Below are 13,705 nucleotides of genomic sequence, written 5' to 3' on the forward strand. Positions count from 1 at the left end.
TTTATGGCGTCGGAAGGAACGAAACTTTTGGCATGTATATTGTTTCACCCAACGTGCTGGCACACGAAAAAACTACATATTCCCTGCTTTCTGACCCTCTTCGGAATACCAAATCAAAAGTTAGTAGCAACAGTGAAAAAAAGAAAGTGTGGATCAGATGAAATGTGCAGTATATAACATGATTTAAATAATGTACACTTCTTACTACTTTTGTATAAGTTTTGACATTTGTTTACTTAAATTAAATATCTTGTTTTTGATTTGAAATATTAGATCAAATTAATTAGTATGCGCAATACATTAAAAAGGAATTCTGTTCATTTGAGTATATATATATATATATATATATATATATATATATATATATATATATTTAAATTTGAGATAGCAGAATTATTAATCACTTCCATAGTAGTTAACAATTTAAATTATTGTTTCAATTTGTTGAAAACAGGGTGATGAAAATTTTCAAGGTTAAATTTAATGTGAAAGAGTACAAAAATACGAAATAATAAATTTGTCGGCCACTGATGTTAGTAATGGAAAGCTCAAAATAAATCTCTGGCAGCTGTAGAATCGAATGAAAATTTATTTATTAAAAAAAAGAAAGATTTGGTAGACTAATATTATGCAGAAATCAAATGAAATTTCTTCACAGACCAGGTGAAACCTGCAGGGAAAGGACAGGTCACCTGACTTGTAGAGACAAGATACTGTTAAATATTATTGTTGTTTATTGTTCATGATTCATATATTATATTCAGGAATAAATCAAATCATTAAATTAATTAATATTATTAATTGGGCGTTTTTAATTGCATTAGAAAGAGATAACACTATAGCACTTGAAAAATCTTTTCATTTCAATTGAAACTGATACAGGACAAATCATCAGAATTCCTCTCTGAGCAATCAGTTATGTCAGGCACTATCAAACTTCAAAGATTGTAACATGGCATGTTTGATTTCAGTCTGTTTATAAAGTTTGTATTGCAAGTATAAAGATGTAGAAAATTTCCTGTGACGAAATCCTCTGCCTAACCTTTTCTTACAAGCGTCAACTGCGAGGCAGATCACGTCTGGACCACAGTCCATGCAGTTGAATTTTCGTCCAGAAGCTCCAGGTTAGCAACAGCTTGCTGCTGCTCGTCCGTGGCTGTCTCCAACCCCTGGTCTCCTGCAGCGTTATCTTCAAAGTCTCCAACGATGTAGGCGATGGTAGCCTCATCCTGCATCAAATTATCGTCCACGTCGTAGTTGTTGGCGGATCTGGTCGCCCCCAGACTTATCTTGAGAGGAACGTCTTTCTTGGCTGGCAAAGGAATGCTGTGAACGGAGTAGCGGTGTTGGTGGAACTTGTGCTTAGTCGTGAAGCCTTTCTTGCACTCCTGGCAGTTGTAGGCATAGTTGCCGGTGTGTAACATCATGTGCCGCTTGAAGGTGCTGGAGCTGGTGACCGATAGGTTGCAGTGGGGGCACTTGTAAGGACGCAATCCTTGGTGCCGCCGCATGTGGGTCTGGAAACGAGGAAAAAGATGATGAAATTTGGACTCGCTTAGAAAATAATCAAGCATTACCGCTAAGATTGAAGAGTGCCGCAGTTTTTTTCCACACAGTTTGCATTGGTACGGGAAGGGGTTTTTGTGCCATTTCTCGTGAATCCACATCGAGCCTTGGTGGTTAAAACCTTTTTCGCAGTATCGGCATTTGTACAGCATTACAGGTTGCTCAAGATGGTTGTTAACGTGCTCTCTGCAAGTATTTCAAATGATAAATTTTATCAGTTGATCCTTATATTTAAGCTAAAAAAATATGTACCATACATATTAACATTCTTATGAGTGTTTTAATTTTTTTTAGATTTTCAATCGGCAATTTAATTAAAACTTCAATATTTTGGCAGCGCCACTTGAAAATTATAATTTAAAAAAGTGTCACCATTAAATATTTCATTTTGTGGGTTAAAGATTACAAATTTCAAAAGATGGCAGTGAAAGACTACACTTAATAAATATTCTATCCTATTTGCTTATTGTTAGAAGTGCTATGAACTTTAATATTATGAACTGTAGCTCAAATAAAAAATACCTATTTGAGAGCAAAAAATATGAAAAGTTTGCCAATCCGTAGAAGGACAAATACCTGAAAATACTCCTATTCATGAAACCCTTGTGGCAGGTATCACACCGATATTTGTACTCCCCAGTGTGCACAGGCATGTGATTTTTCAAACCACTTGACGTCTTGAATATCCTGTGGCACTTGGAGCATGGGTTGAGGTCCTTCCTATGCCTTAATTCGTGCTCGTGCAGTTTTTTCCGATCCTGAATCTCCTTGCCGCACACGTTACATTTTGGTTCGCGATGCTCCTGCGATTGGTGCTTCTCCAGCTGGGCCATATTGGAGAAGCGATCGTTGCAGAAGAGGCACGGAAAGTTGCGAGACTCGGGGTGCAGCGCCAAGTGCACCGTGAGGTCGGTGGCATAGCGGAACTGCTCGCCGCAGTACTTGCATTGCTGCTTGTACTTGTGATAGCCAAGCATGTGCTTCATAAGCTGGTCTTTAGACTCCACGGATTGTTTGCACGTCTGTAATAAAACGTTTTTATATTTAAAAAAAAATAAATTTGAGACACCACTATTGGCTTTTTGGCTATTATTTTAAGAGTTTTTGGACAGTCAAGAAACCTGAAATTTAAAATATTACTAATAAATTAGCATTTGCATTGGAAATAAAATCAGAGAATTCATTTTTGTAAAGTTAGAAAATTGGTAAAGATCAAAGGTGTCCTAGCCTGAAGTACACACCTTGTCACTTGAAAAAACATAATTAGAGGTCTTAGCCAGCCGGCAAATTTTGGGTCACGTGGAAGCCGCCAGTGACTATCAAACTCCATATTTAAAATAGAAAAATTAACTGTACTAACCAAGCATTCGATTCCTTGTCCAGGTTTGACATGGTACTGCAGGTGTTTTGACAGGGCCGATATGGAAGGCATCTTGATGCCACAGTGTTTGCAGCTGATTGGCTGGTCTTTGTGCGTTTTGAAGTGCTCTAGTAGGTTGTTGACGCTGGAAGCGCGAACGTCACACATGCCACACTCATACACACAGGGCTTGATTTTGACTGGAGGCGCCATTGCCGTTTCTAGTGGGACATTTTCAGGCTTGTCCAGGTAGCCAGGTTCCATTTTCAATTCAGGCAATTCAAGGGAGTAGCTGTGGTCCGAGTTTGCTCTTTTGCCTATAGATTCACTCTCCTGATCAGACTCTCTAATTCTCTTCCTTGGAGAGCTCTCCACCGTTACTTCACAAATGGGCTCATCGCTAGTGGCTTCATAGTCGATGCTCATCATCAAATGCGTTGACTTGTGGTCGTTTATGCTCTTTGTGTCTGGTATCTCGGCATTGCAGCAGGGGCAAGAGTAAATAACCCTCAAGGCCAAATTTTCACTGGGGTCCTCCATCGGACCGTGACTCTCAGCAAGGTGGACAGTGAGAGCCTCTTTGGTACTGAAGATTTGATTGCAAGAGAGGCAAAAATCCTGTTGTAGTTTAGCCATAATAGTGAGGTGCTCCTCAAACGCCTCTTTATTTTTGAATTTCTTGCCGCACGTACTGCAGCGGAATTTATCATGAGTCTCATAATGCTCTTGCAACATTAATAGAGAAGGAAACATGAGCTTGCACTTCTTGCACTCCTGATAGCTGATTTTCTCCTCTCTTGGCTCCTTTTTGTGAGTTCTAGCGTGGACGTGGAGACCTATGGGGGTGTTGAAAGTGGAGGGGCACATGCTGCAAGGGTAGGTCTCAACGTTCTTTTTCTTTTGGCGAGCTTTTGAGCTGACAGCGGTCTGATCGAAACAGCCATGCTTGTACAGATCGTCAGTGCTGTTGAACAGTTTCTGGCAGGTACCGCACTCATATAGGATTTGATTTGCCTCTTTAGCTTTTGTACAGACCACTGCTTCCTCCTTTTCCACAGAAATACTCACCACTAAAATAGAAAGTTGACTTCAACATAAATGTGTTAAGGAATAATTTTGTTAGTTTAATTTTACCTGAACCATGATCTATATATGTTTCACCTTCTGTTGAAATGTTTGTTGAGTTACCAATGTTTCTTAATGAGCAGCTGGCTTTCAAAAAGGTAAAGAGAGTGTTGTTGACGATTTCCAGATCTTTTTCTAACTGGTCTCTCTGTTGAATTAATGATGCACAGTAACAGCAGCACTAAAATGATTATTAATAAGACATCAGAACATTTTATGATTTATAAAAATATATTCATCATACCCTATCATCGACTGCAACTGCCACAGGAAATTTACTGTTAGCAATGTCTTTCAAACATGTGGCGAATGTAGCGTTGGAGTGCTTTGTCCTTGCTTTCTGAAGAAAGCTTGGGTTCCCAACCAGGGGTTTTGTGCAAATAAAACATCTCTTTTTGCAGTTGGCCAGCTCCCATACTGTCTTTTTCTCACGTCTTTTATCAATGTATTTTCCTTTTTTAGAGTACATTTTTTGCATCACCTTTTGCACCTGGAAATCAATTTTATAGCACTCATATATAGAAGTTATTATCATATATATTATATAAGCGTACATATACTACACAGTACATAATATAAAGTTAGAGGAATAATAAAACAACGACAGCTCGAAACTCAGGAAAGAAATCAAAAGGATGCCAATGCAACTCAAAGCAAAATAGGTATCATACCTCAGATATGTATGTATTAAAGTCTCTGAAATATGAATGATTTACACAAATGAGTTCTTTTCATGTACATATGTGAATTATTTGTTTATAACATATTTTCTGTTTATGTATCTACTAGAACTTTTACATCTATGTACAAATTAATTGTAAATAAATAATGAAAATTTGATATAATATTGTAGAGAGAGATACATATGACGTATGTATGTACCTTATTAAGTGGTGGCACTTCCAGAGTGCTTGTCGTTAGATAAAATTAATTATCTAAGCACTTATCCATTGATTCAAAAACCACAAAAATAGAATCATGATCACTATAATAAGAAATTAAACCGTTTTATGTGAGTTGAGTGCACGATTTATTGTGGTGTGTTTGTGTTGTGGTTGAAGGACACAAGGACACGCCCCTGTTAGACCCATTTTTTGCTTTGCAGGCTTTGCACTGATTGGCACACAGACGAGCAACCGCCACGATTTCAATTCAAAACAAATGAAATGAGAGCTTTCAAATATTGATGCAAACACCGCGTGCTACTGTTACCCAGGTACTAGGAATGTATAGAGAATACCTTGCGTATTGTTTGATGTTTGACTTAACACCCATAATGTATAATACTTTGAAGGTAAAGTTTCTACTTTATACATGATCCGCTCTTTTTTTAGATGCGTATGTAATGAACAGCTTGACAGGTTGATATACATATGATACATAATATTATATTATGGTAAAGTTACAGTAGTTTCTGCCGGGTTACACATCTCGCCAGTTCTTATGAGAATCCCATGTTAAAGTAGGGGTGGCGAAAACTGTGTCTTTTCCTTACATATATGACTTGAAAATATTCTGCGAATTGACGTTTATGTCGACAGCTGCTGCAATAACATTTTTATGAGTTTTAATTGTTTTGCTTAAAATATTCCAACCTTTGACCATATTTTGAATCTATCTAATTGTTGGTATTCGCAATAATTATTGCTTGCAGTAAACATGGCAGACGTTGATCTCATGTGCAATTTCAAGAGTTGCCTGAAGCTGCTGAAGAAATCAGCTTGGGTGACGAGTTGTTCCCATATTTTTTGTGATGAGGACGGCATGCGGGAGCTGATGAGTGCTAACTCAAACTGCAAATGCCCTGTTTGTGGAGCTGCTTTGAGCCATTCTTCAGACATTGTAAAGGTCGAACTCAATCCAACAGAACATTTTAAATCAGTAAGTATGAAAGGTGGATGACTTTGAAACAGCTTTGGTTTGATTGTAACATTCTTGAAACAGATGGTTCTCACTGGTCTGTCTCCGGAAATCGTGATGGACATCATGAATAGGTCATTTTCGTTTTGGACTTACCAAACAAGTCTTACCAGGAAACACCAGGAAGGAGTAATCAAAAGTTATAAGGACAAGTTAAGTAAGCTGGAGAGCTCGTACGAGTCACTGGTAGCAAAAATCCGACAGGAAGTACACGTGTTAAGGAAAAAGGTTGAAGGTGGATTTCCCGAAATTTTAATTATGAAATATTTTTTAACAAAATGTCTTTGCTCAGAAATGGAGAAGGAGAGGCAAGAACTGCTAAGCAGATTAGACGATTCAGCAAGAAAACTTTCTGAGAGGAATCGAGAGAACCAGAAGCTCCATGTAATTTAAACTTTATATTAAAAAATTGATTTTTGATTAAAAAATTTATAGAATGCCTGCAATGCAATAAGGATAGCAAACTTGAATTCAGTAGATTCCAACGAGCCCCCAGAAGAGTCTAATTTCACCTCATTCGGTCCCAAGACCATGAACGACCTGCTGCCCAGGAGAACTGTGTCTCAGCCTCATATGCCTCCCCCAATCAATTTCACACCTCGAAACAATGCTGAAACTCATAGAGTGAGTTCGGCGATTAGACGGAAGCCTCCCACCCACAATGCCACAGGTTTAAAACACAGCTGATAAAATTCACAGCTCATAACAATTGCTATTCCAGGGTTCAGGTTCAACCCTGTGACGCCTCAGGTACCAACCACTACTGTTAATTTTAACTCATTCATGACTCCAAAAGCTCCAAGAGTGGAACAGTGAGGAGTTTGAAGTTTGTTATATCAAACCCGAATTGATTGTGGATCATATAATATATTTATGCATTTCATTTAGAGATAAAATCATGAATCACGTCTCAACAAAAGGTTCAATTTTCAACTCTTTCAGTAATTCGCCCATTGGTTGTTCCCATCTTTTTTCAAAATAGATGTTAAGGACGAATTCTGCATTTGCTGCTGTTGAAAGTGCCCAAGGTAAATAGGAATTCAAGTACCGCTGCCTTTGTCTGAAAAATATTTCAAATTATTCATTTTCAATACGATAAAACCCGAATTAAATACTTTGGTTTTAATCGCAATGGTCCAAAAATTGCTCCACTAACACACATGGGAAGTCCAGTCTGGATTCCTTCAACCCATTTCACAGCAACTTCACCTGAATGAAATTAATTAAGTGTCAGTTTTCCACCAATCCAAATGTTAAAATTACCTAGCATGTTGGTTGGCATGCCTAATACAGTATGGACTAGATCGTGGATTTCGCGGTAGCGCTGCATTACAAAGGCCAGCTCAATGTCGTCCACAAATTGCACCGGTGTCCTCGAGTCCGGCGTTACATTCTAAAAAATTCGTTTGGTTCATTCCTTAACAAACTGCAGACTGTGAAAGTACATTTTCTTCTAGGAACTTGATATAGGTTCTTCCTAAAGTATTTGGAGGCAATTTTTTCAGCCAGTTGAGGTCAACTGTGGAGGAGTTGATTCGCGGTTTATCTGTCAAAATCAATTGACCATCGCTGCTCGCCATCATCTTTTCGTGCATTTTTTGAAGGGCTGAATGTCCAGACGTCTCTCCAAACACACCAAGGGCATCTGAGAGTTATCTTTGAGCAAACGATTACATAACTAGAAATGGTTGAAAAATAACCTGGCCTTCCTGGATTCAGCAGGGTGGTTATTGCAGATCCTATAGACAGAACCAGTTTTTGAGCTGGTGAGGCTTCTATGTGAAACTTTTGGAAATCAGCAAAGTATGGGTTGTCGGCACCAGATGAGTCTTCTTCAGAAGAGGCTTCAGCTTTTAGACAAAATTTTTCTGAAGAAATAACTATCCCCCTTCTGAACGTACAAGCAGCGTACCCTTAAGTAAAAGGAAGATTATAAAACAATAAACTCATAAAACTCAAACCTTACAGTTCCTCCCATTAATTAATTTCAGCATTTTTTAGCTTTCTTAAATTTAAATTGATGTCAAAAGGCTACTAAAGTCTTTGCACACAACTTGTCGCCTGTCTATTATGTTTTGATTTTCAAATTTAGCGCTGTAGCACATACCCGCGTGAAGTAGTGGGGGAATTTTTTTAAAGGAAAATGGCGAGGTGTTTATAAACAGTGTATCGTACGAGGTAATTTCTCGAGTTTTTGTTTAATAATCATTGTATTTTCTGACATTTCAACAAAATTATACGATAATATTGTAATGAGGAACCGTACAAAATGCAAGAGTTGCAAAAATTTCTTCTCCTTTATCATTTTATGTCATGAAAAGCACTGATTCGTTTCAAGGACTTTTCGGCATCTCTTGTAATGGTGCCCATGTCCATGTGCTACGATAAACGATAATTTTTTTATTCTAGGTCTAGGGCCGTAAAAGATGCGAGCTTTGTGACTGATGTGCAATTATTGTCTTTAAAATTTCTCTCCACCGGAACTTAACATGAGTGTGTCACAGAACAAGGTCAGGAAAAAAATGGTAAGCTTCCAAACCATTCAAACAATTCTATTCCTTTCTGTTATGAGCATTTTCTATTTGCGTTGCACGTTGCATGTGTGGTCATTGTAAGTTTAGTGTTATGTCTCCACACAGCGTGCAATTCTTTTTGGATCTGATCGAGCAAAGCACTGCATTTTTAAAATAAGTGTTCCTTCCAATAACTTAGCTCGTCATGTTAGAGATGCGTTAAATGAAATTTATGGTTTACAGAGTAACATGAACAGGTACACTGACAAGAGTTTGTACCTAGCGGATGCAGCAGAATTTGCTCGAAACCTGGCTTTCATCATGAATGAGCCAGAAGCAGAAAAACTCTTCTGCCCAGCATTCAAGCACAAATCCTGTGGTTGCATTCAGCGTTTCATCACAGCTGGCAATGGTGAGAAACAATATGAAAATGGGTTCATGTTGAATATAACGTGACTGATTTTAATTTGCAGATGAGGATGTATCTAGCGACGGATCTCGTGAGAGAGCTTTAAGCTTGCTCCAGTTTCACAGGGAGGCCCAGACGCACAAAAACTTCATATCTACAGAGGTTTGTCTTTTCGCTTGTGTATGTTTTCACTTCATTTACAGCCTCTCTTACAGAGTAACGAAAAAGGTGATAAGCGTGTGTTGCGCATGCTCAGGGCCGAAGGCTTTGAACAGTTCATATTGGAGAACAGGGTGCGCGTCCGCACTCAGCTGGGACTGTGCGAGAGGGCCAGCCAGAAATTGCTCATGTACTCCAATAATTTTCTCCACAAGGATCTCAAAACGGGCCCAGAAAAGTAATATAGAGAACCTTTCATCCGAACCTTGAATCAAACATTTAATTTTCTAACCAGGGGACCGCGAATCAATCGACTTGGTGGTAAGCGCATTCCCAAAGCGGCCCTTGTACCAACCCGCAGCCTTGCTGAGGAGACCTGCTGCAAGGAATCGTGCGTGCGCCTCTCCATCTCTAACGTCGAAAAAGTTGAGCAGTGGAGGAAGAATTCCTTGCAAGGCCAGCAGCTGCTCAGAAAGGTTGTGACAGAAATGCTCACCTTTGATGGGCGCAAGTGTTTGTGCCACAAGTTCATTTCAATGGTCACAGGTTTGTTAATTATTCATGAAAATCCTTGTAGCGTGAACATTTTTCGCTCTTTGCTTGCACCAGGTTGCAGTGTCTCGCTTGTGTCAAAGATGAAGGAAGTGCTAAAAAGCAAGGGGCACATACTGCCCAACTCGAAAAACTCAAATTCGCCGGGAAAAAGTGCAAACAAAATGGACGTCCACGATGCTCTTTCCTGTGAAGAGCGGTCTTTGGAGAGATCTAACGATAGCATGTTCATTATGAACGAGCAAATTGAGGCAACTGAGGACCTCAGCAACTCCGGAATCCACCACCAAGAAGTGGCAGCTCTCAACGGATCTCACACTGATTACAACCAAGAAGAGATGGTAAGGGAAACCATAACCCAGTGTTGATTAAATTTGCAACTCTTATGATATCAAACTGAATAAGTCAATCAGGGAAAACAGATAACTTCATGGAGCATTTGGTTGTTGCAATGGACTTTTTAAATATAAAATCGTAAAAGTAATTATGTCATGGTACAAAAATTGCTGTTTGAAAGTGATAAAAAATTAAATGTGGTGTTAAATTTGACTGGGGAATAGCCAATATTTTTTGCTGTCTTACGTGTGAATGAAATCATCATCATCAGAGTCCAACGCTGTATTTTTTTGTTTGTTAAGCGCAAAAAATATTCAAACTAAAAATTTTCACAAATATACTCAGTCACATTGAATGTCAGAAAAACATGCATATTACTACCTGGTTTTTCACTACTAGTTGTTTCCAGTTTTTTTGTCAATTTCTTGCGCAAGAAATATACAAGAAATATTTCTTTTAATTTTAAAATTTTTTGTGGGTCTTAGAATTGGGTGGATTTAATAAGGGAAGGTAGTATGTATCATGTATTTTTTATGCTTGTTTGTTTTTTCTCGGTAAAACTCTAAAATTAGTGGTTATAAGTAAAAAAAACTGCTGCCTCGCAAATTTATAATTTAGGAATATTATACCTGCCCTTATATTGCCAGAATTTTCTGTGTACCCACAGCTGAAAACCAATTCGTGGGTAAATAAAAAACAAATCAGTTTTAGGTGCAAACAATACCCATAAGATATTGATACAAATAATTAAAAACTATTCCCTGCATTTGTTCAAAATCTCCCCAAGTTTAACAACTGCAGAAAAGCGACATCTGAAATAGTTATCATTTTTAGTACTTGATCAAGACCAAGATGTCGCGTTGTTCAGTGGCCTTCTTGCGCGGTCCATTTTGATCTTTTGGGATTAAATTTGGCAGTCCACTAACTTCATTAGATTATCTCTTAGTCCTTCCTTTCTTAGGTTCTTAAGACAAACAAATAATAATGTCATTCTAATATTTTGATCTATCTTGATCGTAGAAGAATGATGTAGCTAACTACCAGCTTGACTCGTCCAGCATCAGCCAGTACCTGCATAATCGCAACGAAATGTGGAACAATCCACTAACAGTCGACTGCCCGACTGTGCTCGGCCCTACCATGGTCAAGGTGTGCGCCAGCGTTGAATCTCCTCCGCCCCAGACCAAAACCTTCACCGTGCTCGGCCCCGCTTCGACTGCTTTCACCCCATATGAAGCTGTCACTCCATACGAAGCTGTCACTCCAGTTTCTGAACCGTCAGGTGCGTGCAGAAAATAAAATCCAATTTCATTTTAGTCAAACTCTCTGGAATGGTTGTCTTTAATACACGCTAAAGAACGCAATCATCCACTGTTACACAAAAATGCATGCAAACAACAAATATCACAACCATATCTACATAAGTTTTTTACATTGTGTTTGCAGTAATCTTCCTGCCACAAGCAATACAAGGCCAGACTTTCTCCTTTTTCAACGCTGACACGATGGGAGAGTTCGCCAGCGTCGATCCATATCAGAGTTTAGTCATTCTGCAGCCTGCCGCCGTCAGCGCAGTGCACGAGTAACCGCCGTCACAATCACTCTTTCGCAATTTTGGAACCAGATGCTCAACGCAACTATTTTTTGATATGCCATTTTAAGATAGGATACCTCCGACTTGCATTTGTAATTTGTATGCTGACAAAAGTCGAATCTCAGGGGAGTAACAAATAATATTTAATGCAACTACAACTATCGCTATGCCAAGCATTCCACAAGGGTATTTTGTATGTTAAGTGTGGTACCGCAATAACAATGACAGTTTTTACAATCTTCATTATGTGTCATAGTAGCTGTAGCTAGAGATTAATTTTGATACCCAGGTAATGCATTTACGAAATAACTGATATTGTTATTTTCCTCGAGTATTATGTTCCATTATTTTACATATTTTATGCGTGCCAGGATTGGTTTGGAAACCTATCTTAAATATGTTCAGTTAATTTTCGGCTCAAGTGCAAATAAATAGGTTTTACAAGTAACTTGTACCAAATGGTGTCTCACTTCAACTCTGCCCGTGCTTGATTTGGAACTCTTGCTGCACCTCGGCCACGGTATCTTTAAGCACCTGATTGAAAATCGCGTCCACCAGCTGGCTTTTCACAGCAGCTTCATCCATCTCGTAGTTGGTCCACGCCTGCTCCTCCTCTTGCGCCTCGCGCACCAACAACTCGTCCACATGATCGCGCCGCTTCCGGCTCCACCGAATGATCAGCTTCTCTCTTCTCTTGCGCTCAGAGAATCCAAAGAGATTCTTGACCTGGTTCTCGACACGCGCCTGCAGCTCCTGCAGACTCTTTGGACGCAGCAATTCTTTCCTCTTTCTCGTTGAGACTGGTTCCAACCACGCTGAAAGGTCCTCGTCTGGAAGTCCGTACGCTTCCTCGACCAATTGTTTTCCAAGGTCGAATAAGAATCTGCAAGACAAAACATTTATTAGAGCCTGCACACTTAAACAGAAATATAATCTTAATGAGTTCCCTTAACATATTGATTTGCTCTAAATTTAATTTAAAATCTTTTACATTTAGTGCACAGCTCGAATTAAATTACCAGGGTTGAGTCCCGCTTTTTTCCTATACACAACATGGTGTAGATAATAAACATGAAATTTAAGGAGCAAAATAGTAATTTTGAAATATCAATTCCAGTGCCAATGATTTTACAAAATAAAGGATATTTGACATGTTAATTAATTGTTCACACTCTTTGTCTTGTTTGCTACAGAATATGAATTATTAGGGGGTTAAATCAGGAAATACCAGGGAAAAGTGGAAACAAAATTGGTGCTTTTTTCGGCTGGTTCTTCGTGAAAAAACCAGTGGTGCATTTTTGCGCATTGCAAAATTAGTAAACTCTGGGATGAATTAGTTTTGTATAACCTGCAAGTAATTGAAATACACTGTAGGCTTGTAGCATATTGTGTATTCACAAAGTATGGAATGTGAATTGAAAAATAATAATATGGAAACAAACAACAAAAATGGTTTCTAAAAAGTTAACACAAAATTGGTCAACTGAACAAAAACAAAAATTTCCTTGGATTACTTAAAAAAAGCAGTTAAAATTGGAAAATCCACAAAGCACCTTTCATGACTAAAATAAACGGATAAAAATGTATTTATCCTTATTGTTAGTTAAAATTTATTATCCCAGGTTTTTATAAAACGTTACGCGTCCGGAAAAAAAGTAAATATGCATTGTGCGTCAGCGGACAAATGGTACATCTGTCAAAAGGTAAATCGTGAAAATGGTAAATATGCACTTTTGACGCAAAACGATTTTATTCCACCAATGAAAAATTCGGGTCAAAATACATGGGGTGACTCATTTTTTCATCACTAGTGACATCTATATGCAAATAAAGGAAAATTTAAATTTAGCTTATAGCCTGACAAAAGATGTCATTTGCAAAAATCTGTGAAAAAGGTGAAAATCAACAAATTTTTGTCCAGGGATCAATGGACTTTGAAGAAAATTTTTTTGCGCAAACTTTGCCTTAATTGACCGAGAAAATAGTTGAAAAAACTCCGAATTTCTAATTTTTGCGGGTTTTGCGGGCGTTCGAAAGTCAAAATCTGGGAATTTTGAGTACTTTGTAACTTTGCTCAGGATGGTTCTAGAACAAAAATTAAAAAACCGTTTAACTCGTCTCAACATGGCAAACAACTTTTATATTGACCTCAAAGTGGTAGGTCAAAGGTC

General features: G+C 38.4%; 5 protein-coding genes across 6 annotated transcripts in view; 2 read left to right on the top strand and 3 right to left on the bottom strand.

Moving 5' to 3' along the window:
* Window positions 1-736: 736 nt before the first annotated feature.
* LOC135941559 (zinc finger protein 569-like) lies at window positions 737-5,075 on the bottom strand. Its single transcript, XM_065487178.1, has 7 exons — window positions 4,934-5,075; window positions 4,296-4,541; window positions 4,061-4,232; window positions 2,927-3,996; window positions 2,143-2,588; window positions 1,578-1,752; window positions 737-1,517 (listed from the first exon to the last, which is right to left on the bottom strand). The coding sequence occupies exons 2-7, from the start codon at window positions 4,527-4,529 to the stop codon at window positions 1,074-1,076; spliced, it is 2,541 nt and encodes an 846-aa protein (XP_065343250.1). The 5' UTR covers window positions 4,530-4,541; window positions 4,934-5,075; the 3' UTR covers window positions 737-1,073.
* A 95-nt stretch (window positions 5,076-5,170) lies between these two features.
* Window positions 5,171-6,829, top strand: LOC135941567 (E3 ubiquitin-protein ligase CCNB1IP1-like). Of its 2 annotated transcripts, none has more exons than XM_065487190.1 (6): window positions 5,171-5,267; window positions 5,706-5,932; window positions 5,996-6,206; window positions 6,264-6,355; window positions 6,407-6,641; window positions 6,693-6,829. In XM_065487190.1, the coding sequence occupies exons 2-6, from the start codon at window positions 5,711-5,713 to the stop codon at window positions 6,785-6,787; spliced, it is 855 nt and encodes a 284-aa protein (XP_065343262.1). In that variant the 5' UTR covers window positions 5,171-5,267; window positions 5,706-5,710; the 3' UTR covers window positions 6,788-6,829. The 2 variants fall into 2 exon arrangements, with proteins under 2 accessions (XP_065343262.1, XP_065343264.1); XM_065487192.1 differs by lacking the exon at window positions 5,171-5,267 and adding an exon at window positions 5,274-5,345.
* Window positions 6,823-8,066, bottom strand: Coq4 (Coenzyme Q4). Its single transcript, XM_065487193.1, has 6 exons — window positions 7,938-8,066; window positions 7,672-7,884; window positions 7,417-7,616; window positions 7,235-7,364; window positions 7,087-7,180; window positions 6,823-7,031 (listed from the first exon to the last, which is right to left on the bottom strand). The coding sequence occupies exons 1-6, from the start codon at window positions 7,963-7,965 to the stop codon at window positions 6,875-6,877; spliced, it is 822 nt and encodes a 273-aa protein (XP_065343265.1). The 5' UTR covers window positions 7,966-8,066; the 3' UTR covers window positions 6,823-6,874.
* Window positions 8,067-8,380: 314 nt separating this feature from the next.
* LOC135941563 (uncharacterized) lies at window positions 8,381-11,982 on the top strand. Its single transcript, XM_065487183.1, has 8 exons — window positions 8,381-8,496; window positions 8,728-8,896; window positions 8,958-9,055; window positions 9,109-9,290; window positions 9,348-9,598; window positions 9,662-9,945; window positions 10,961-11,222; window positions 11,387-11,982. The coding sequence occupies exons 1-8, from the start codon at window positions 8,461-8,463 to the stop codon at window positions 11,524-11,526; spliced, it is 1,422 nt and encodes a 473-aa protein (XP_065343255.1). The 5' UTR covers window positions 8,381-8,460; the 3' UTR covers window positions 11,527-11,982.
* LOC135941557 (centrosome-associated protein 350-like) overlaps window positions 11,247-13,705 on the bottom strand; it is a 102,942-nt gene continuing 100,483 nt past the window's right edge. The window contains exon 24 of the mRNA XM_065487176.1: window positions 11,247-12,417. Coding sequence (XP_065343248.1) covers window positions 12,006-12,417 — 412 coding nt within the window. The 3' untranslated portion in view covers window positions 11,247-12,005. The remainder of the gene's footprint in view (window positions 12,418-13,705) is intronic.

Source organism: Cloeon dipterum, chromosome 3 (assembly GCF_949628265.1).
Source record: "Cloeon dipterum chromosome 3, ieCloDipt1.1, whole genome shotgun sequence".
Lineage (NCBI taxonomy): Eukaryota > Metazoa > Arthropoda > Insecta > Ephemeroptera > Baetidae > Cloeon > Cloeon dipterum.